The sequence below is a fragment of the Rhizopus delemar genome, genomic scaffold (assembly GCF_000149305.1).
Source record: "Rhizopus delemar RA 99-880 supercont3.1 genomic scaffold, whole genome shotgun sequence".
NCBI classification, from domain to species: domain Eukaryota; kingdom Fungi; phylum Mucoromycota; class Mucoromycetes; order Mucorales; family Rhizopodaceae; genus Rhizopus; species Rhizopus delemar.
Window position 1 is genome coordinate 2,433,771 of NW_027137827.1, and position 21,503 is coordinate 2,455,273.

The 21,503-nt window shown below is 34.7% G+C and overlaps 10 protein-coding genes across 10 annotated transcripts; 2 read left to right on the plus strand and 8 right to left on the minus strand.

Annotated features, from left to right (window-relative positions):
* Nucleotides 1–1,601: 1,601 nt before the first annotated feature.
* Nucleotides 1,602–3,492, plus strand: RO3G_00961 (uncharacterized protein; the record flags this gene model as incomplete). The annotated part of the gene is made up of 8 exons (XM_067655552.1): nt 1,602–1,671; nt 1,813–2,107; nt 2,157–2,365; nt 2,427–2,644; nt 2,692–2,984; nt 3,025–3,052; nt 3,183–3,298; nt 3,357–3,492. 8 exons carry the CDS (start codon nt 1,602–1,604, stop codon nt 3,490–3,492), a joined length of 1,365 nt encoding a protein of 454 aa, XP_067511653.1.
* Nucleotides 3,493–3,586: 94 nt separating this feature from the next.
* Nucleotides 3,587–3,970, minus strand: RO3G_00962 (uncharacterized protein; the record flags this gene model as incomplete). The annotated part of the gene is made up of 2 exons (XM_067655553.1): nt 3,587–3,813; nt 3,871–3,970. 2 exons carry the CDS (start codon nt 3,968–3,970, stop codon nt 3,587–3,589), a joined length of 327 nt encoding a protein of 108 aa, XP_067511654.1.
* Nucleotides 3,971–4,264: 294 nt separating this feature from the next.
* Nucleotides 4,265–4,870, plus strand: RO3G_00963 (40S ribosomal protein S18; the record flags this gene model as incomplete). Its single annotated transcript, XM_067655554.1, has 3 exons — nt 4,265–4,267; nt 4,337–4,797; nt 4,870. Coding segments are annotated over 3 exons (465 nt in total).
* A 112-nt stretch (nt 4,871–4,982) lies between these two features.
* On the minus strand, nt 4,983–5,873 carry RO3G_00964 (uncharacterized protein; the record flags this gene model as incomplete). Its single annotated transcript, XM_067655555.1, has 2 exons — nt 4,983–5,017; nt 5,084–5,873. The coding sequence occupies 2 exons, from the start codon at nt 5,871–5,873 to the stop codon at nt 4,983–4,985; spliced, it is 825 nt and encodes a 274-aa protein (XP_067511656.1).
* Nucleotides 5,874–6,559: 686 nt separating this feature from the next.
* Nucleotides 6,560–6,909, minus strand: RO3G_00965 (uncharacterized protein; the record flags this gene model as incomplete). The annotated part of the gene is made up of 2 exons (XM_067655556.1): nt 6,560–6,700; nt 6,880–6,909. The coding sequence occupies 2 exons, from the start codon at nt 6,907–6,909 to the stop codon at nt 6,560–6,562; spliced, it is 171 nt and encodes a 56-aa protein (XP_067511657.1).
* A 1,141-nt stretch (nt 6,910–8,050) lies between these two features.
* Nucleotides 8,051–8,288, minus strand: RO3G_00966 (uncharacterized protein; the record flags this gene model as incomplete). The annotated part of the gene is made up of 2 exons (XM_067655557.1): nt 8,051–8,188; nt 8,235–8,288. The coding sequence occupies 2 exons, from the start codon at nt 8,286–8,288 to the stop codon at nt 8,051–8,053; spliced, it is 192 nt and encodes a 63-aa protein (XP_067511658.1).
* A 3,478-nt stretch (nt 8,289–11,766) lies between these two features.
* On the minus strand, nt 11,767–12,377 carry RO3G_00967 (uncharacterized protein; the record flags this gene model as incomplete). Its single annotated transcript, XM_067655558.1, has 3 exons — nt 11,767–11,869; nt 11,919–12,157; nt 12,372–12,377. 3 exons carry the CDS (start codon nt 12,375–12,377, stop codon nt 11,767–11,769), a joined length of 348 nt encoding a protein of 115 aa, XP_067511659.1.
* A 1,746-nt stretch (nt 12,378–14,123) lies between these two features.
* On the minus strand, nt 14,124–15,315 carry RO3G_00968 (uncharacterized protein; the record flags this gene model as incomplete). Its single annotated transcript, XM_067655559.1, has 4 exons — nt 14,124–14,311; nt 14,381–14,495; nt 14,563–15,047; nt 15,102–15,315. The coding sequence occupies 4 exons, from the start codon at nt 15,313–15,315 to the stop codon at nt 14,124–14,126; spliced, it is 1,002 nt and encodes a 333-aa protein (XP_067511660.1).
* A 1,421-nt stretch (nt 15,316–16,736) lies between these two features.
* Nucleotides 16,737–18,681, minus strand: RO3G_00969 (uncharacterized protein; the record flags this gene model as incomplete). The annotated part of the gene is made up of 5 exons (XM_067655560.1): nt 16,737–18,058; nt 18,128–18,276; nt 18,328–18,397; nt 18,549–18,568; nt 18,623–18,681. The coding sequence occupies 5 exons, from the start codon at nt 18,679–18,681 to the stop codon at nt 16,737–16,739; spliced, it is 1,620 nt and encodes a 539-aa protein (XP_067511661.1).
* Nucleotides 18,682–19,498: 817 nt separating this feature from the next.
* RO3G_00970 (uncharacterized protein) lies at nt 19,499–20,724 on the minus strand (the record flags this gene model as incomplete). Its single annotated transcript, XM_067655561.1, has 2 exons — nt 19,499–20,370; nt 20,424–20,724. 2 exons carry the CDS (start codon nt 20,722–20,724, stop codon nt 19,499–19,501), a joined length of 1,173 nt encoding a protein of 390 aa, XP_067511662.1.
* Between the last annotated feature and the right edge of the window lie 779 nt (nt 20,725–21,503).

Below are 21,503 nucleotides of genomic sequence, written 5' to 3' on the forward strand. Positions count from 1 at the left end.
GTAGTTGTGTATATAATAATATTATTTTAATGACGTAGTGTCATCTTTCTTTAATATAATTGTCTCTATAATTATGGTATCTATTAGAATTATTTCTGTAAATATCAATGAGCACTTCAACTAGTTTATAAAACACCACTAACCCCTTTCCCCCCTTTTTTTTTCTGTACACAAAAGCCCCATTGTATTTTTTTTCTTTCTCAGTTTGAACCCACTTGACGCGTGTCTTTGTGCAACTTTGATTGTGCTTTAAAAGTTTTGGGTAGTGTAACAATATCATTTTATTGTTGAGTATTGTCTTAACAACCTATATCCACAAGAGTCCTGTATACCAAATAATATTACAAATTCATTAATTCTAAAAATGAGGTTTAACTTGAAATTCGTAAAAAGATATCCACCATAAATCATCTAAAGAGCAGAATACCAAGACCCTGAGCTGAGTACTTTAATTAAAACAGTCAGATTGGTAGGGTAGCTAGGCTTGATAGACTGTATTACTTAATGTTGTTCATGAACTTTATTCTGCATGCTAAATCCAGTTTACCCCTATAGATTTATACCATAAAGAACAATTTACTGTCAGATACAACAAAAATCAACGGAGGAAAACGTTTTTTTTTAACAAGGGGAAAATCTGTTCTTTTAAAAAAAGGAGTGAAGCCTTTTTTTTTTGAAAATCATAAATGATTGAATTGACAGTAATATGCCCAAGGCATCAAGTAAACCTGCATAAACCTCATAAAATGTTCTAAACCTTACTGAGAGGAGGAGAGGCATGAATAAAATGTTTTTTTTTGTTCTCGGTAAAGACAAGAATCATTTCAAAAATGGTACGAGTATCAATGTGTGAATAGGGTTATATACGACCATAATGCATATACCGCAAATACCTTAATGCGCACAGCTTACGGCAGATTTGCATTGTAACAAATCCTTTGTTCTATCAAATCATATACAATTATCTTAATTCAAACCTAATTATTTTCAAATCATCCGTGAATAGGTTCATCACATAATAAAAATCCCGGTACAATCTAGTTCAAATTCAATTCATTACTGCGCATGATTTAATCAAAGATCAGCTTTGGTGATTTCATTGTTGTGTAGTTTAAAGAGAGACATGGTTTACATAGCTGATTATTGCGCTACATGAAATTCATCAGAGACTGTCATTACCAAATACATGTGATACGCAGGTGAAGCACACTCACTCACTATTTGCATAAAATAAAAATGCAGATAGCTTTCTTCTTTTACAAGAAAGGAATAGAGAGTGTATGTGAAAGAGTGGATATGTAATGATTCAAGTTATATGACCAAGGTCATTATATCATTTTTTTAGTCTCCTTATAGGTCTCCAACTATAAAACAGGGAGCATATAAAAGACACAATATAGCTTAGTTGCGAATCATTTCTTCTTTCTTCTTCATGTTGTTCAATTTGTTATCTAACTCAATTACTATTTCAATTCTCTTGTTGTGTATATCAACAGAAGTATCTGCTGCTTCCATAAAGAAGGAGAAAAATACATTACATTCTTGTCAAGCTACAAACTTCCAAGCAAAAAGTATCAAGGATTCCTTTTTATTTGCTTATAATGGCTATAAAGAGTGTGCTTGGAAACATGATGAGCTTTTACCAGTCAGTTGCCAGTTTTCTGATTCTAGGTAAGCTTAAATATAAAGTTACCTTGGTACATTTATTAATCGGAGATTTTTTTTTTTTTTTTACTTTTGCAGAAATCACTGGGGAGGTTTGTGAATCAAAAAAAGGACCAAGTTTCATTTAAACTAAATATATTTTGTTAGCCACAATCATCGATGGTTTAGATACAATGCTCATCATGGGTTTAGAGAAAGAATATGAAGAAGCATTAGATTTTGTAAAGGACTTGGATTTTACAAAATCAGCTACACTTTCAAAAGGATTTGAGACCAACATTCGCTATCTGGGAGGCTTGCTTGCTGCGAATGACTTGAGACCTAATCGTATGCTTATCCAAAAAGCAGTTGAGTTGACAGAGGCTGCATTGGTTCCTTTGTTTGTAAAAACAAAAAAGGGTTTAGAGGTCAAGGTGCCTTATACTAACATGAACTTGACTTCGTAAGTCTATCTATCAATAAGGAGGAATTACTGATTCATCTAATTTTAGGGGTATGCCTGAGCCTGTGAGTGAGGTAAACCTTGCTGAATTTGGTACGTATACAATGGAATTCACAAGATTGTCTCAAGTGACTGGAAATCCAAAATATGAAAAGCTTGCTATGGACCTCACGAGAGCCGTTCTTAAACAACCCACCAAGATACCTGGCCTCTATCCTACAACCTGGACGGTCGATCCATTTGAGCCCATTGCTTCAAGTAAAGAAAAAGGAGAAAAATGTACTAAACACACAAAAGTTCACTTTTATTCCCTAAAAAGGTCTTGTTAACCTTGGTGGTGGTGGTGATAGCTTTTATGAATATTTGATAAAGAATTATCTATTGCAGGGAAAGAAAGATAAAAGCTTATTGACTACTTGGCAAGATTCTGTTGAGAGTATTGAAGAATATTTGCTTTCACCAACTGCACAAGACCCCTCTATCCAATTTGTGGCCATGATGACTGATAGCTCAATCTATTACTCTTCTCAAGAATTGGTAAAACCTCTTTTTTAAATAATTATATTCTAACTGTTTGTTTTTAGATTTGCTTTTGGCCTGGAAATATTCTATTGGGTGCAACTCAAATAGAGGATGAAGACAAACGAGAACAATACATTAAATTTGCTGATGTATTCTTAAAATCGTGTATGGAAACATGGTTAAAAACATCTACTGGAATTGCACCCGAAAGTTGGGTTTGGACACCAGAGGATGATAGCTTGCAAGAGAAACTTAATCAATTGCTCGATAAGGATTTGAAAATAGCAAAGGTAGCATCGCAAAAGACTAAATCAAACGAAGCCATAGCAAAATCATTCACTATAGACAATGCTATGTATGATTTGCGTCCAGGTATTGCATCTTTGTTTTGTTAGTATTGGTGAAAAAAAGGGCTTAATGCATGTATATTTTAGAAACCATTGAAAGTGTATTTTACTATTATCGGATGACAGGGGATAAAATGTACCAGGTACTAACAATCATTCTTTGCTTCTTCAAGTAACTCTAACTTACGATGCCCTTTTTTATGTAGAAACTTGCATGGAAATTGTATTTGGCTATTGATAAATATACAAAGACAAAGGATGGGTACACGGCTATTAGTAATGTGGACAATACATCATCTCAAGCGGAGAACTTTCAAGAAAGGTAAAAAATTTACTACAGTAGTTGGAGAAGAGGATTGGTACTGAGTCTTGATTTATAGTTTCTTGTTTGCTGAAACATTGAAGTATCTTTATCTTACTTTTACCAGTAAAGATTGTATTCCTTTGGATGACTATGTATTCAATACCGAAGCACACCCTTTCAAATTGCCTCAATCAATTGAATATCAAAATTGATAGAATAAAAAAGAATACTTTTTTTAATAGTTCATTTTTAATATATTACAATGTAGAATTTTCAAGTTTTTTCTTTCTTCTAAGCCTATTTCATCTATTTACCGAGTCTCTTTCTCAAGGCACGAGTTCTCTTTCTTAACTTTTTATGTTTATGCTTGTTCATCTTCAAACGGCGCTTTCGAAGTACACTTGTTAATTCAAACTGTTCTTGAACTTGTGTAAGTGGTGAAGTTGTTGGCTGAGGAGCAGGAGGTGCAGAAAAGGGGCGAAGACGGGAAACATATTCTGAAATAGTAGCAGTTGATTGTGTTTCTTTAATATCTATCGCAAAAAAAGTTATTTAATTAAGAGTCAATCAAACAATTCTTCCTGACTTACTGTAATTGATCAATTGAACAGGGTGTGTGTTGGGTGATGTAGGAAGGGTAGACACAGATCGTTGTATGTTGACTGTCCATTGAAGACTCTTGGGAATCATGACCTTACGAGCCGCATTGGTAAGTAAGCGGCTAGTAAATACTTTTGACAGCATAGTATAAGGGAAGAGAGAGGGAATGGAATTTGCGGGGGGAGAAGAGTCCCTTGGAGAGAAAGGGAGTTGTCATTTTAAGCCACCCGATCAGAAGCGTCTGTTCGGACCGGAATTGCCCTCGTGCTTATCCTCACGCTTTGAGTCTGGCGTGAGTGAGAGGGGCGCAGAGACGCAAAGGTCAAAGGAGTCCCTCCTCGTACATCCAAAGTTCCTTCCTTTTCGTTGCAATCTTCATAGACCATGGTACATTAAGAAAACGGATGAGCTACTGATGGATGGATATACTAATCAAATAATCTTTAATATCTTTAGTCTCTTGTCGTCCCCGAAAGAACTACTTTCCAACACATTCTTCGTCTTCTTAACACTAACGTTGACGGTCGTGTCAAGATTCAGATTGCTTTGACCTCTGTTAAGGGTGTCGGTCGTCGTTTCGCCAACATTGCCTGTAAGAAGGCCGATATTGACCTCACCAAGCGTGCTGGTGAACTTTCCAGTGAAGAATTAGAACGTATTGTCACCATTCTCCAAAACCCCGCCCAATACAAGATCCCTAACTGGTTCCTTAACAGACAAAAGGATATTGTTGACGGCAAGTCTAGCCAAGTCATCTCTAACGTTCTTGACACCAAGTACCGTGAAGATCTTGAACGCTTGAAGAAGATCCGTGCTCACCGTGGTCTCCGTCACTACTGGGGTGTCCGTGTCCGTGGTCAACACACCAAGACTACTGGTCGTCGTGGACGTACCGTTGGTGTCTCCAAGAAGAAATAGTAAGTTTAGAACGAAGATGGAATTTTTTATTATAAAGTAGAAGAAAAGCTTACGCCATAATTTTTCTGTAGAATATATCTTTTTGGGACATATCACACCTTTTTATACATATATATTGCTTTCTTTTTTCGCGCCTTTCTCTTGGATTCAGCAACATGCATTATATAGAATAAAAAAAGGATTATTAAATAAGTTGGTTTATTTGTTGATTTGCAAATGCTATATAAGTTTCTTGTTTCGATACATCTAAGGAGTCTTTTGAGCTTGGACAATGTTCTCTTTTACGATAATATTTGCCGTTTTCAAGATCACGGCTTGTGATATAAAAGATATAATCATCCGTAGCATCTTGCTCGCTTGTTACAAAGCTAAACCATGGTAATATGTATCTCATAACCAGTCTGAGAAACAGTCCTGAATTGCGGTTTAGATCGGTAGTTGGTACAAAACCTGGACAGAATGCAACAACAGGAATAGTTTGGGTAGAAGCCAAGCTGTAGGCATCCCATATTGATGCCAATTTTGAAATACGATAATATTTCATTGGTTCCCATTTTTCTTGACTTCCTTGCAGGTCTTCCTTTACTTGAATATTTCTAGGTATACGCGCATTCTCTGAACGACCGCCGCCTGCTATATTTGGATCATGAAGGGAAGAGGTAACAAAGAGTATCTTCTTTTCGACGTGTTTGCTTTTTTCAACGAAAGGTAATAGTAATCTATTTAGATACAAGGGTGCCACTGCATTAATAAATACCGTCGCTTCAATATCGCCTATTTGTTTAAATTCAGAGTTGACACATCCCGCATTATGAACAACAACATCAATGCAGTCTAGTTTAAACGATTCTAATGTCTTGATTGCGGTTTGAATAGTCTTTAAATCAGACAAGTCCATGACTAACTCATAGAGATTTTCATTATGCTTTTCAAGATCCTTTACAATCCACTTTCTTGCTTCGTCTAAAGAAATTTGAGAACGACCAGTGATAATAACAGTATGGCCTTGTTCAATAAGCTTCTTTGCAGTGAGTCTGCCTAAACCATTCGTGCTGCCTGTGATTAAGATAATCATTATGCTTCTTTTTTTTTTTTTTAAAAAAAAAAGTTGTACAAAAGCTCAAAAAAAAAAAGAACGGTGTGCATTCAATTTCTTGTTAAATGTCGCCTTATGGCTGTCTGGGATATATTTTATTAAAGATGTAAGATTGCAGTCTGTAAGGCTTTTATAACGTTAAGTAAGTTTGATTTAAAAGGCTCCTGATATGAGATCAAAGATTTGAATAGATTTGGTTTCAGAAGAGGTGATAATTTGAATATGAGTTGCTTACGTTATGAGGCCACTAGATCTTGTTAAATTGATCAAACTGCTTTGATTAATATATTCCAAAAAAAATAAAATAAAAAAGGGATTACAATGAAGTATTTAGCTTCAAGAAACTTCTTGTTCTTGATGCTAAAGGAAACTAAAATAAACTATGAAATAGTTTGCTTCTTTAAATAATATTTATTTGATAAAAAATATAAGTTGAAAGTAAATTGAGAAGTAAATAAGAAAGTAAATAAGCCTATTTTTGAGATAATTATTCTGGGGGGGGGTTATTTATACGTTTCTAATAAAAAAACCCTGAAATGATCAACAGGACGTGCTTTAATATCATGACAAACGTTATTATAACTAAAGGTGTAGCTGCGATCATGTGCTAATAGAACAGGATTCAGCATTTCTAAAGCACACTATTAAAGAGAATATTGAAACAGTCAAGAAATCTCATCAATACCAGCTTGATTATTAATACAGATAGAGATGGCTTCCTTAAAGTTGCTTGCATGAGTAGTGACAGTGCGAGATATCTCCATGATAACCGCTTCACGATCTAGGCCTATTCGCGACAGAGATGTCTTGTTACCAAATTATGCTGATGAACATGTAGTAGATAATTAACTGTTCGTCTGAGGTGTTTACCAAAACATTCAGATTTCAAGAAATTCTTATAAGGTTGAACTTTTTTTGAGAGGTAAACACCACGTTGGGTAACAATAAAAACTATATTTTTCTTCCCATTAGATATTTTGCTTACTATTTCTTTATATTCCCCTTTGAATTGCATAAAATAAGTAACATAGGGCTGCTCGCATTATTAACACAGACATCATCTTGTATTTTCAAAATTAGATCCAGTGTATCCTCTTTACTTTGTATTTTGTATAAAATTAATACGTTTATACTTGAAGCTTTTATAGCTCTTATATACTATACTATTTAGTGAATCATTTAACAATCTTTTTCAGAGTAAACTAAAGGGCAATGCTGACGAAATGGAGGCAGCGATTATATGTTTTCAATCGTGCTTTATTCTCAGATAGTTATAAAGTATAATTTCTTGATCTCATTGTTTATATTTTCCTAAATCGTGCTTGATTTTTGAGGGATTAGTGGTCAGAGTGTGGTCATTGATAAAATGAACGTTCGTGCCAGGGGAAGGTAACTACTAACTTCCTTACTTTTATTCCGCCAACCTTGTCATCATGTTAGAAGCGACACATAGTTGTGATTGACTCCATCCTAGCTTCAGATGTGGGCTTTTTTCAGTAAAGGTTTAAAAAATCTTCATTACAAGAATACGTCAATGTGTGTATTGGTTTCTTAATCTATAATAGTATTTTTCAAAGTCATTATTGTTGAGATCCTAGTTTGCATGCACCTTGACGGAATATAGCGAAGAATCACTGGATAAAGCTCTCGTACTTGCTACCTAACTTAAAATGCGTGCTTTGTATGTGCCGGTGTTTTTTCTTGCTTCCTTTAAGCTGTCCTTTACCCAGTATGCAATGGTAACTGGAGATCATTGGATAAGTTTTGTAACTATTTACATCCACAATACTTTCTAAGAACGATGAATGATCTTCTGCGAGATGTGTTTGTAAGTATTTAGTGCATTGGCAGAATTGATAGAGTGTATGGGCAGGACAAACTTTATTGTCTTTCAACGTTCCAAGATTTAATGCTTTTAATTCCATTTCTTTAGGGAAATTTGCTGTTAAAGTAACCCTTGAAATAAGCCTTGATCATCTTGTTTAAAGTTCACATCTCTGTATTGTAACTTGCCTATATCAGAACGAGATCTCTACATTGATGCTATTGCGATTATAAGGACAGCCTTTTTTTTGTATATGTCTAATGATAAGTTATCTGTCTTGCCCCAAGCTAGTGTAAGATCGATAATAGGTTGAACATCGTAGATTTCTTGGCTATTGTTCGGTAATTTTGTAGTGATTATGTCTTCGAGCTTGAAAATATTGTTGCAAAATCAAGTTGGATGCAATATCAGATTTGTCTGGGTGCATAATTCTGAAAACAGATGCAGTTACTGAACGTATACAATTCAGCTATTGGGATGACAAGCGCTTGTTGACAATCAGATATTCAACTAACCTTGCTGGGTGATACTCTAAAGGACACACCTTTGGTTTCTTTTCTAAGCGCCATGTTGTTCAATGTTTCCATTGTAAATCATGATTTTTGTGGGTTGTGAATCATTTAATTGTAGTAAGTAATCGACCATGCCATCTATGAGATTCTGTACTTTTGATCAATATATCTTGATAATTTCCATGCGGTCAAGGATCACAAGTTACTCACTTTGCTTGGATCGACTAATTGTATGTGACAAATACAGCTGTCTAAACACTATCTGCTTTCAATTTTCTCAAAGCATTCAGGCTTAATTTTCAATGAGAATTGAGGTAAATTCTGTTTCTCTCTCACTTTGTACTTCCACTCTTATTGATACCCACAAGGTTTGGGTGGGTTGCTCCCTTAACGGTGGTTTTTTTAAATCTTGCTTGTTGAGTCTTTTTATCGATATCTGGTGAGAATAAATAATATTTATCATATTCCTTGTCGTCTTCCAGGTACTTGAAACTTTCTGGTAGATGTAGTGCTTTTATGACGAGGTCTTTGCCTGTGCCGAAATTATAGACTGCAAGACCAATTTTTTTTCCAGGATATGACGCATGTCTTCTTCTGATTTGCTTTTTTCAATCACATAGTAGAAGCCTTGATATATATATGTTGCAGTTCAGCCTTCTGTACGAATTCGTTGTACTCCTTTAGTAAAAGCTACAGTTGTCTGAGTGGCTTTCACTTAATATTTCTTAAGTTTAAGTAAATAGGCATTGTTGACCGTTTCTAACCGGGTCTATTTTCTTCCCTCACATTTGCTAATATCTTTTACAAATTGCTTGAGTTTTGTCTTGAATGTATTCTTGGGAGCGTACTTAAAGTCTTCAATATTTTTGTTGGGAGACCTTGATCCCAAATTGTTTCATTTTCGAGGCCATGTTGCTTAAGTTGTCTGCTAAGCTAAATTACTTCTTGGATTTTATCTGGATTTTATTAATATTATTCATAATTAGTCCATTGTTCGCGATCTAGAAAGATATAAAGGAATAATATGAACAAGAAATTTTATTTTATAATTATCTGAGAATCAAGTGTAACTGGAAAATCTATAACCACATTCTCTGCCTTTGATTTGACAATACTTTCATTTCAGTAAATTAATGTTGGACTTCATGGCAAAAAAGAAACAAATCAATAATTATGCTTGGAGGAGCACAAGAAGCTTGAACTTGCTTAAGAATAGTTATATCAAAATAATTAAAAATAGATATTTCTCATTTCTCTCTGGATTACCTTGTTCGTTTGTAATTATTTGCTCCTGATTTACAAAACAAAGGGAGTTTGTTTCTGAGTTGGAAGCTTAAGTTTTCGGAGATATTCTAAAATTATGCAACCTTTTTCATAGTGCGCTAATATATTGGCGATACATCTTTGATAGCGTTCCTCTCTTACCTGAACGTATAATCACAACAGCTTTTGAAAAAATTGAGACGTTCAGTCTTCATTAAACAGTGCATCCCCCAATTCGACGTGTGACTTATTTAACCTTAAGCAAAATCTATTCTTCACTGGCGTGCTCAATAGCATTGTATCTTCGACATATCCCATTATCGTGGCCTCAACTCATTTCTACTATTCTTAAAAAGTCAAGTTTTTCCGTCTTCATTAAAAGCACACCACTCACTGTGACGTGTGACCTTTTTCTTTTTACATTTTATTTATCTAATTAATAAATCAAATATCCTACAAAAAAAAAATAGTACGCTAATATACTTAGCTCATGATTTAATATTGAAATTAAAATTGCGAAGTCATTCATTGTAAGTTTTAACAAAAAAAAAGAAATGTATATGATATTTTAGATTTATATTTTTATTCAAGAACTTTCAAGTAATCTTGATCTATATGTATTTCTTGTATTAAATTCTCATTGTTTCGTCAACAGGATTTCCTAGCAAAGGCATTTTTTTTTAATTGGAAAATATATAAAAGACTAGGTTTTGTCGATATATACCGTCGAAAACAGAGCTTTTATTTAAGCAGTAGGAAGAATCATTATTTTGATCTGAAATAAAGACTACAGCTTGTTAATGTTTTTAAAAACGACATGCTGTACATATTAAAATCAAATCAGCTATGCATTTGTTGTCTTTGAATCGATATTCAAGTATCGGCCTTAGTACTATTTAACAGAAATGTTTTTTAAAATTGAATCTCTTTAATAAAGAAAAGTTGGACTAAAATGTTTCGACTTCGAGTTTAGTAGTTTTGGTATTATAAGCTAATATATTATTGAATAGTTTAACATCAAGTTTTTTTTTTTTTTTATTTACTATTTTTCCATTGTGATTTTTCGATTTTTTATATCCTTTTTTATCCTTATCGTGATATACTGTATAAAATTGTCCTCAGTATTGAATGAGCACACAGTTGAGCTTTGAAGCTCCATGAAAACTCACCCCCCCATTTTCTTTAAAGTATGTGCTTTATTACCCATTAATATACTATTTCCCTTGACAGCCATGTATAAAAATATTGAAGATTAGTTGAAATATGTTAAAGGATTTGCAGAAGCATTAAAATGAAATTGAAAGTTAAAAAGGGTTTTGTTGTAGAAAGTATCTTTTATTATAAAATAATATAAAAGTGGCCCAGTTAAAGAGTTAGGTCTATCTTGTATTTTTTTTTTTTCATTTCTTTCTTTGGGCTTAAGTTTCAAGTTATTAGCTGTAAAAAAATTATAAAAACAAAATATGTCGTTATATTTATTTATTCGTTAGCTTAGCGAGGCTTTTTTTTTTCGTTTATTTACTGTTTCAAAGTAGATAAACAAGATTTTTGAATTCTTAGAAAATCAAGAATGAGATAATAATTCCCTGTAGTCGTGTAATAGTATGATTGGTTGTTGCATGGCTAACATTCCAATTAAATAAAATATAAAAAGAGGGTTAAGTGAAGCATACTCTTTTCTTTTCAAGATCATGTATCTGATGTACGGCCTATTGTAGATAGAAGTAAAATTCTAGACTACTCTGCCACTGGTTAACTTATTTCCCATTGTCTAAACAAGGTTTGTGGTAGATAGGAAGTCATATTCTAGTCCACCCTTTCCGCTGGTGATTTCCATTGCTTTTATGAGAATGTTTAACTCATAAAAGCTCAGTAGTTCTTCGGAATTTGCTGTTATTTTTTTATATTCAATTAAAACCAAATGAAAAAGTTGGAAAAGATTAATCATTTTACTTAATAGAAATACGCACATGCGCTTCGTGCCTTTTGTATTTTATAAGAGTATTATCAGCTCAACAATATTTTATGCTTCCTTTTTTTTTAATACAAGGTATACATTCTTAACCTTAACAAAGGTTTATTTTAAAGGCTTTTTGGAGTAATCATATTTTAATCAGTTAGAAGAATCTAGCAAAAACGCAACACCTTCAGAAAAAAAATCCGTGTGGTTTAAAGATAAAATTGATTCAAACTCCAATTTTTTTTTATTTAGATTATTTTTTGAAATTCATAAATTTATTAGTACATGAATTGCACGAAAAAAAAAAGGATACTACATTGGCTTACGGTTCAAACAGTCTTCGAATCTAGCAATTGAATATTTATAAAATCCTTGAATATCGCTTAAAAGGACCATGTTGTGTGCATCTTCATCTCTAGACGATCACGTCTCTTCCTGCAAAAGCTCTTTTCTTTTAAGCTTACTTTACATACTGTCCAAAACTGTTCAATTGGGTTGATCTCAAAGAAGTTAGCCGGAAGACAAACATAACAATAACAGCATTGCTCAATTTATTTTCAACCAATATTCTTGTGATAGGAGTATTGTCCATAGCAATATAATTGCTCTTAAGCTGCTCAAGCTGATCCAAAACATCAAGGATACTGGCAATGGAATTGAAATAGTGTCCAGTGACAGTTCCATCTTTGGTGTTTTCAACTGCCTAAGTACCACTTGTTATCTTTCTCTTCTTCGAAGGGACTGGTTCCCTTGGTCTTCTTTGATGTTTATTAAATCATAAGGAGAGATAGCGCCATAAATAGCTATTGTTTTGATCTTTGTCTTGGGTACATATGCAAAAGCACAACCCCCCCTTTTTTTTTCTACTATGCTACAAAGCATCTCATGTTTATTTCCTTCTATTCATTTATTGATACATTCATAATTATGTTTAGCCATTAGCTTTGTTTAATATATTCCATAACAAAGAATAAGTCATGTTATTGTAATCCTTTAAGAGAATTGGTAGCCAAGATAAGTTACAAGTAATAGGACCTTTTTAATAGAAGAAAGATAATTAATCTTTGTACATGTTTATTATTTCTAGTTTGAAAAGTTACATCTTCATTGCTTTGCTTTGATGCAGAATAATCGTGACTTTTTACTATTTGTATTTTGGATCGGGATTGACGACTTGAATGTTTGTTTAGGTATTCTATATTTTAACAATCTATTAACATGTGTTTCTGTTGAGTCATTTCAATACCTAACTTTTGTTTTTCTATTCATAGTTTTACTGCTGACACTATTAATCAAAGTGATGTTGTGACCCAAAAGTACTCTTAGTATCAATACTATGAACAAAGGAACATAAACTAAATATGGAGATGACCCAATGAAAATACAACATGTTAAGTCTTCTGAGAAGTCCCGATTATTATGCATCTCAAGACAAAGAAATTATGATTAAGTCCTTTTAAAGTAAACACACTTTAATAAAGAACATCTTGTTTCTATCTAAAAAGTTCTATTGCTTCCGACTTATTTAGTTGTCATTAGCTTGGAAAAATCGCAACGTTATATAAAACCCCGTTTATTTCCTTTTTCTCTTATTTTTTATCAATACTGCAATCATGCCTTCATATTATTGACTAGTGGCTGCGCTAATTACATAGAGATCCAAACAGGTAAATCATGCTTGATATAAAATAATAATTGATATCTCACATCTTTCCCATTTCATTAGCGATACTAACCTTCATCATGAATGAAGTGCTTCAGCTGGCATCAAGAGTACTACTGAGACTCTTGCTTCTATATTATTTGTCACAGTTTACTTAGGTAGTTAAATACTCTGATCAATGACTATCAAAATTGTTTGCTGATTTGCTTTTATTTTTTTTTTTTCCTTAGATGTACAAATCAAAATTGCAGTGACCATGCAAAATATTTCAGATGCTGAAGAGCTTCGTGAAGGTTTATGGAATCGGGATTTGGCAGCATGCCTAAATATGATCCATATTGTTCGTAACTTTCGCTTGAATGGTGAAATATCAGAGAGGTTTCAACGTGTTAGGGCTGAAAGAAGAGGGCTGATTAGAAGAAGAAGATCAGAAGAGAATGAAGAAAGGCGAGTTTTACCTAGAACCCTGTAATCTCCAACACAGTTATCGCTGTGTTACCCTATATACACTTTGGTAAGCTTGGACTTAAACAAGTTGGTATTGTTTATTAACATTCAGTTGTTGCACCTTTTATCATTAAATGTAAGCTTCGGGCTATTGGTAAGTTTCATATTGATATATTATCTATTTTCTACCTACTAATTTTTTTCTTTTATTATATGTACTCTTTATTGCTATTATTCTTATTCTATCTTTTGCACCAATTTTTCTTCTACTTTTGCTCAAAATTTTTTCCTGCTTCTTTGCTAAATTTTTTATTACTTTTGCACTATTTTTTTTTATTTTATTTGCATGAATTTTTTCCTCAAAAGTATACCAATAATTTCAGAGTAAATTGTACGTAAGGCTTCTGATGAATGCCTATAAGAGAACAGACATTGGAAAAACTTGGTCGGTTCACAGTAATATCGTTGTATAGAGTATGTTGTCTTTTTGCGTATTAGTAATATAGGTATGATTTTATTATTAAACTATAAAGATAAGAGACGGAGGAGAAGAGTGTAACTAAGATGAATAACTTGGAGGTGGTGGTTGAATATTTGTGCTTGAGGATGAAGGTATGTAAGTTAAATGGCTTTCGTTATTATCATTATTATTGTCGAATAGTATGGTATCATCTGTATGCCCTCCATATGCAGGAGGTGGAATTAATAATCCTTGTTTGGGTGCAAATGCTGCTTCTCTCTGGTTTGCTATTAGTAATATATAAGTATACATATTTGATAAAGCATATTGCATATATGTATATGTGTTTTTTTTACCTGGAGTAAATAAAAATTCCTGTAAACCAAAATTGACAAGCACATGGCAAGGGCCAGAAGCTCCTATTATAGGATAAACAGGATACTTGAAGCCTATTAAAGCCTTGCCCAAGTTCTGTACAATAAGAGTAAAAAAAAAAAAGTGTATCAGTAATAGGTAATCACTTAAAAAAGTAGTTTACCTGTCCATTTTTAGTGAAAAAGACCGTTCCACTTTGAAACAAATAACCAACGCCTACCACATCACCTTCCTTTATAGGTGGACCATATGGTCTTCCGTAGGTTGGATCACTTATAAAAACTGCTCCTGAATTTGAATGATACGCAATTGAATGTTTATGCCAACCAGGCAATCTCCACCTTGGATAAGGTTTTGTTGCAAATCCAATAGCAACACTATCCTCTTCATGTAGTTGTAACACTTTCACTTCCCAATAAGATAATTCTTGTATCGGAACTGGTAAATTAGTCATGATGCTTCCTTGACCCTGACAAAAAACGATTGTATAAGGATCATCCATGATAGCAGCATTACTCTCGTATTCCGAATCCTGCGTTGAATCTGCTTCTACAAATTGCCAAGCTAATACTCCCTTTTCGATTATCATTGGGTCATTTTTAACGTCAATAAACTGACTCGTATTTGGTGGATATTTTAACTGCCAATCTAAGTAGAAAAGTTTATAAATTTACTGTGTTTCAAATTACTTGAAATTCTTACTTGTAACTGTTTTTATTGTTTCGTCGTCCACAGTTTCAATAACACCTACACCTTCAAGCTGAATGTCATTTGTCGACTGCTCTTGCTCTACCTCTTGTTCCAAAAAGCGACTTTTGCGAAATACCCTCAGACCAATGCAGGCAGTAATGGAGAAAAGCAAAATGATAAATATAATCACAATTGCATATATTGGTTCATACAAATTCTCGGGCATCTGCTTTAAAGATAATAAAGAAAAAGGAGTACAAAACACATTTATGAACCTAAAAGCGGTTTGCTGGGTTTGTTTTTTAGTTGTATATTTCAAAGCAAATTGAGTTCAGGGAGAAAACAAGATAAGTTTTTTGCTAGTGGACAAAGGAAGACAAAAAAAACAAAGGCTTTAAATCGTCTTGAAGTTATGATTAAATAGTTGAAGTTTACTTTTTTAGAACATTTATTTTCTATCCTCTTTCTGTTGAATACACAGTCATATTTTTGACGATTGTCGTAAAGGCTGAAGCCCTATCTCATATTCCAATTGTGGCGATTTTATTTTTTTCCAAGTCGGACCAAAACATTACTTCAAGGGGGGTTGAACGAATTCGCTTTTTTCTTTGTTTCGTTTATAGATTATAACGGTAAATTACTTTATAGTGGCCATCGTTTTAAATTAACCTTTTTTTGCAACAAAGCTTTTAGTCTCTTTGCTGATAGCTTACAAAGAAAGGGCCTATTCCTATTTTGGTCTACGTCACGGCAAAATTACGAGGATTGCTGCAGTATGGAAATGGAAAGGAGTGGTAATCCTCAGTATCGAATGGCAGTTACTCCAATGCTGAATATCAAGGGAAATAACACGCCCGTTCAGCTATAGTTGTGCTTGCCAATACTTCAGCCAAGAATAGTCATGTACTCGAATTCGGAGGCATCGTAAGAAAAGCGGGCATAAGTGGGCTTCATAATATAGCTGTACTTTGGTTATTTATCATCGTTTGGTGAATCGTTTTAAATAATCCATTGGGCTTTCTCCGAGCTGCACTTCTCAAGGAAAGGAATGTGGCTTTTACATACTGTGCCGTACAGAAGATTTGTCACTGCCAATCTGAAAAGAGCAGTGAAGCATAGACACTATACAACTTAAAACTGTTGCTTAAATGCATACCCTATTATCCAATTCGATTCTTTTTACATATCAGTTATATCTTGTTTATCAATAAAGTATATGTGTAGAAGCACTTTATGTGAATTTAGTGGATCAATTTGTTTTTAGCTCTATTTATATCCTACTATTACACCAGAATCTGCTCAGTAGTCTCACTTGCTTCCAAGACACCGCTTTTTTTTTTTTTTTTTTTTTGTATTGCAGCCGTCATCTTGCTGTTGCGTATAAGTAGAGGCAAGGATTTTATGCCAAAGCTTATTGGGATGGTGGAATATATAAAGAGGTTTTTAGTCTGCTATTCATGTTTTAAAGTTTTGATAGAGAAATAAATCATATTTATTGAAAACTGATTATACTCTTTTACATTTTACTTTCACTAATTTAACAACATGTCTTTTATACACACTACTTTCATTCTTAACATTATATTTCTCGATTTTTTCGCGCATCATTTTCATTTTCGGTTTTTATGTACATTCTAAGATACTTCTTTAAGCACGAAGTTTATGGTTGCTTTTGTTTTTTTGTTGTCTATGGTTACTGTTGTTGTGATTACTGTTACTGTTTTTGCTGTTGTTTTTTGACGATTTCTTTTGCCTGCTTTTACTATTATTGCTACTGGTATTTGTAGTAGTAGAAGTAGAGGGTTTTGAGACGGTCTGCTTTTTGGATGCATGCTGAGAAGAGAGAGAGAAAGAAGGTTGGGCTACTTTGATGATTTCAGCCAGCGTCTTCTTCTTTTCTTCTTCCTCATGCCTTTTCACAGTAGACCATCGTCTTGGACTTGAGGGGATCATGACTTCGTCCAAAGGCTGCATCCCGTTTTGTATATGATTTGAAATAGAGGGCCACTCAGTACCGCTTGACCGTCGACGGGATTTCCTGTCTTGCTGTTCAAATGGTTTCCGTCTAAAGTAGTTGCCCTTTTTCCTCGGCTTTGGATGTTCATCATTTTCTTCTTGCTGTTTTGGTTTCTTTTGATATCTAGCAAATAGACTATCGATCGATCGATGTTGGCTCGTACTGATGTTTAGCATGGACAGTAAAGTAGAAGGAACAGGTGATAGCGGATGACTTCCATGTCTTGTATTTCGACCTTGAATAATGGTATCCAAGACTTGTGAGGAACTGAAACGAGGATGGAATGTGAATGAAGGGTGAGCTATTGGAGGGCTGTGGGGGATGGGATGTTCCTGTGGGGAATAATACTGATAGATGCCATCTACCATACTTTTTCTACGGTCATAAGGATGTGCTGTGTCCTCAGTTTTACTGTTTATTGAGGTAGGTAGTGTCAGTGAAAAGAAATTGTTCACGGGTATGTCTGCGCTATAATCAGTATATGGCTTGTAAATTGAAAATATTGTTTCCAGATCTGCTTGGTCCAATAATAAATCCAGACATCGTTGAAACTCGCATCTCAAGCCTAAAACAGAGCTAACGTCTGCCGAATTACCCAAATTTCTCGAAGGATTGAACGGTTCCTCAACACACAAGCTCGCCTTGTTTCTCCCCGTGTCCCAGCCTTTCTCTTTCTTTGTTAAATATTTTCCTTGTCGAACAGAGACAACTTGATTGTCATAATCAAACTCTAATGAAAATCGGCGAAAGAATGCATACAACAGTCCACCAAGGCTTTCCTTATTTTTTAAACCAAATCCTTCCCACTTTTTGACATCGTCACAAAAATAGTATTCATCTACCGCTTCATTGTCTGCTTCGTGGAGTACTGGTAAAATAGGTGGTTCACGTTGTTGTAAGAAATTGATAATCATACATGTCCACGTATAAGACGAGAGCGTTCCGCCATTGGCTATAGCACGTAATTTCTTTAATACATAGCAAACATGAATCGGTTCAGCTCTTTTTTATTATTATCTACCTGCATCATTCAGCAATCTTTGTTTAGTCCAATGTTTCACGATCATAATCAGCGGCCTCACGCGAGGATCAAGAGAAACGTAAACTTTAATCATCTTTGTATTTTCTAGTGCTACTGTATTATTCACGTTGATGTCGCACGATAATTGCCTATAATCATAAACCGTCAAGTCACTCGTCCCCTTTTTTTTTTAGGCTTACATTTCTGGATCAAATAAGCGAACAATTGGAACTTTTGCACGTGGCACACACACAATATGCTGCATCCCACCTAAATAATGTATGAATATCAACCTTTTTGCTGGTCCTCTCACACACTCTCTCTTTCTTACATCTACGAAATAACTTTGCTAGCACTTTAACGTTCCGTAATCCGTTCCATGGTGTAGTTATACATAAATCTATATCAGAGGATGTTGTACCTAAATTATTTACAGAAGACCTATAAATATATTAATTTATCAAAAAGTGTGTGTGTGGTGCCAAGGAATCATACCCAAACACATTTGGCTTTATATCGTGATCTGGCCACTCGCTATTTAATAGCTTTTCCATCTTTTTCACAAATTTTGTTCTTTTCTCGTAACTTTCTTTACTTGGTAATAATTTCTAATAAGGGGTCAGTCTTGAGCTAATTCAAATGATTTCATGTGTTACTAACCTGATAGAGTTGAATGATATCTATCGAAAGATTATCTTCTTGTTGTTTGTCGAGACAATATGGAATAAAAGAGTTATTAGACTCATCGGGTGCAGGGCAGTGGTTCATCGGTTGATTAGACGGTTGACTGTCTACCGATATTTCGTTAACTATGGATGCCTGCATCCTCTTCTTGTATTCTTTTAGTTGTGTGTTTTCTCTCAACAAATGGGTGCTGTTGTAAAAAAAAAAAAAAAAGAGAGAGAGAGAAAAAAATAAAGTGTAAAACTTTTTGTGCGCACAACAAGAGTCACACAGGGTAAATTTGGCCTACGCCCCCCCTTTGGACTTTTGCTGCCTATAAAAAGGACGGTCCAGCGAGACTTTTTTTTTTCTTTTTTTGCTTCTCAATTACTGATTTTAGCAAGTATCTCACTGCAACTCAAGTGTACCAAATAGTAAATTGAGTGCATGGATATACAAGAAAGGTTTCACGAAGAGTATATAATAAAGTTATATTGTGTATTCTACATAAATAAATCAAATTTAAAAAGAAGTAAGGGAGAAAGGAAAGAAATACAGAAAAATTGGCATAAAACATAAAAAGTAAGTACATGATTACAATAAAAAGAAAAGGATAGAGTTAGCAAGTATAAAAAAAAAACATAGAAGCATAGTTGTATATGGGTCTGTATGAAAAGTATGGATATACATGTAGATATCAGAGTTGCATTACGAGTTCTTCTCAGCATGAGGAGAGTCTAATTGCATCTGATCACTTTCTTCATCCTCCTCCTCTTGTCGAGGGCAGCCACCCGTCAGCTTTTGTATGATTTCATCCTTTTCTGACAATTTATCTTTTAAAGAAGCGATATACTCATAAGCATACTGAAGCAGCAAGACCTTTGAAAGAGGTTTCATCGTATCCGAGCAGCTTCCTTCATCATCCTCGGTGGATTTATCGCCCTCGAGTTCTTGTGCTTGAATCACTTGTGACATCAGTGACTTTTGACGTTTGACATAACCATCTTCCACCTCACGGCGTAGTTTATCAAACCACTCCTTGAGTGAATCCCGTCGCTTTTGTTCCGCAGCCTTATGGGCCGTCCTTCGGACCTCCAGCCCACTCTTGACTTGAGAGGTAAACGCGATACCGAGCGCTGCTCCTTTGCCTTCCATCAGGTTTTGGTAATTGGATCGAGTGGCCAAGATTCTCTCGGCGTCTTCCACCGTAGCCACTTGAGCCTGATGAAAAGGAAGCGTCTGGGTGCCTGGGCGTAAGGTGGGACTGATCAAGAGAGGCTTTAGAGCACGAGGAGATGCGATCGCTTTAGGGTCGGTTGATTCTCGACGTTGCTTCTTTTTAATCGATATCGTTTCTTTCTTGATGGACCCTCTTTGCTTTCTGAGTGATGTGAGGGTTGAAGGGCTACTATAGGAAGGCTTGGGTGGTTTAGACGAGGGATGTTTTGTAGAATTTGAATGACGAGAGGAAAGCTTCATGAGAGAAGCAGGTGTGGCAGGCTCCATATAGAGAGATGAGATGCCTACTGAATCAGGACTGCTGGTGGAGTGTATTTGTATATTCTGACATGGCTGATGACCTATAAAAAGAGTGTGTTCATAAATGGATGAAAAGCATTGATCTATTTCTTACTGCTACTTGGTAAAGAAGAGGAATCAGAAGAGACAACACTCGATGGGTGTGATTGCTGCTGTTGAGTTTTTTGAAGTTCAGATAGTTTTTGGGTGATGAGGAGCTTTTCTTGCTCCAATTGTTCATATTGATCACGTATTTGATTGACAGACATAAAACGATCCTGTTGTTGTGGACGATCTGCTTGAGGAAGTATAGCAGGAGAAGATAAAGGAGAGAAATCCAAGTCATTACTAAAATTCATGGATTGATTCTTGCTGTTATGATTCTGCTGCATTTGGTAATCAAAAGAAGGGGTCATGGCTGGAGAAATGAGGGGAGTCAGGATATCCTATGATTCATAGATATGTCTTAAAGTTTTAGTGGGAAAAGGCACATACTAATTGATACCTCTTGTGGATAACAGTCTGGTTGTGAAGTTGTCCTGTAATGAGGGGATTGGTTTGTCAAATGGTTCTTTTGATAATCAAGGAATGATGAATCTACATGAGGAGAAGATGTATTGGATTGGAATAAGAGATTAATATCTTGTTGAAATTGGTCATAGTTATTACTATTGTGAGTAATAATTGACTGTTGTCTTTGATTGTATTGTTGGTTATTATTAGATAAAGTTCTCAGCATGTCCATGTCACTCATGGTATCCACAAGCTGAAAATTAGATAAATCCATTGCTCTCTCTCTTTCTTTCTTTATGAACGATAGAAAAAGAAGTAGAAATAAAAAAAAGGGGAGTAGTGGAAATATGAAGAAAAAAGTGAAATAAAAAAAATGCGTTGCCAAATAATAATAATAAAAGTTGGATAAGAGACTTCATAATCAAATCAATGGCGTTTTTCATGCAACGTGGGCAAGTTGTTCAACAATAAGCGGTGGATGATGGTAACACGGAGATGGAAAGGGCGTGCGCAACAGTCACACACAGTCAATGAAGTGGCTTCTTGGTTGCTTGAATGTCAAATCTGTGTATTTCATTGGATAATTTAAAAATTCAGCTCAACCAAATGGAAACCTGAAGCATGGCTCCGATCACTCTCTACCCCCCTCCCTCTTCCTTCTTTTTCAGTTTAACCCAGTTGG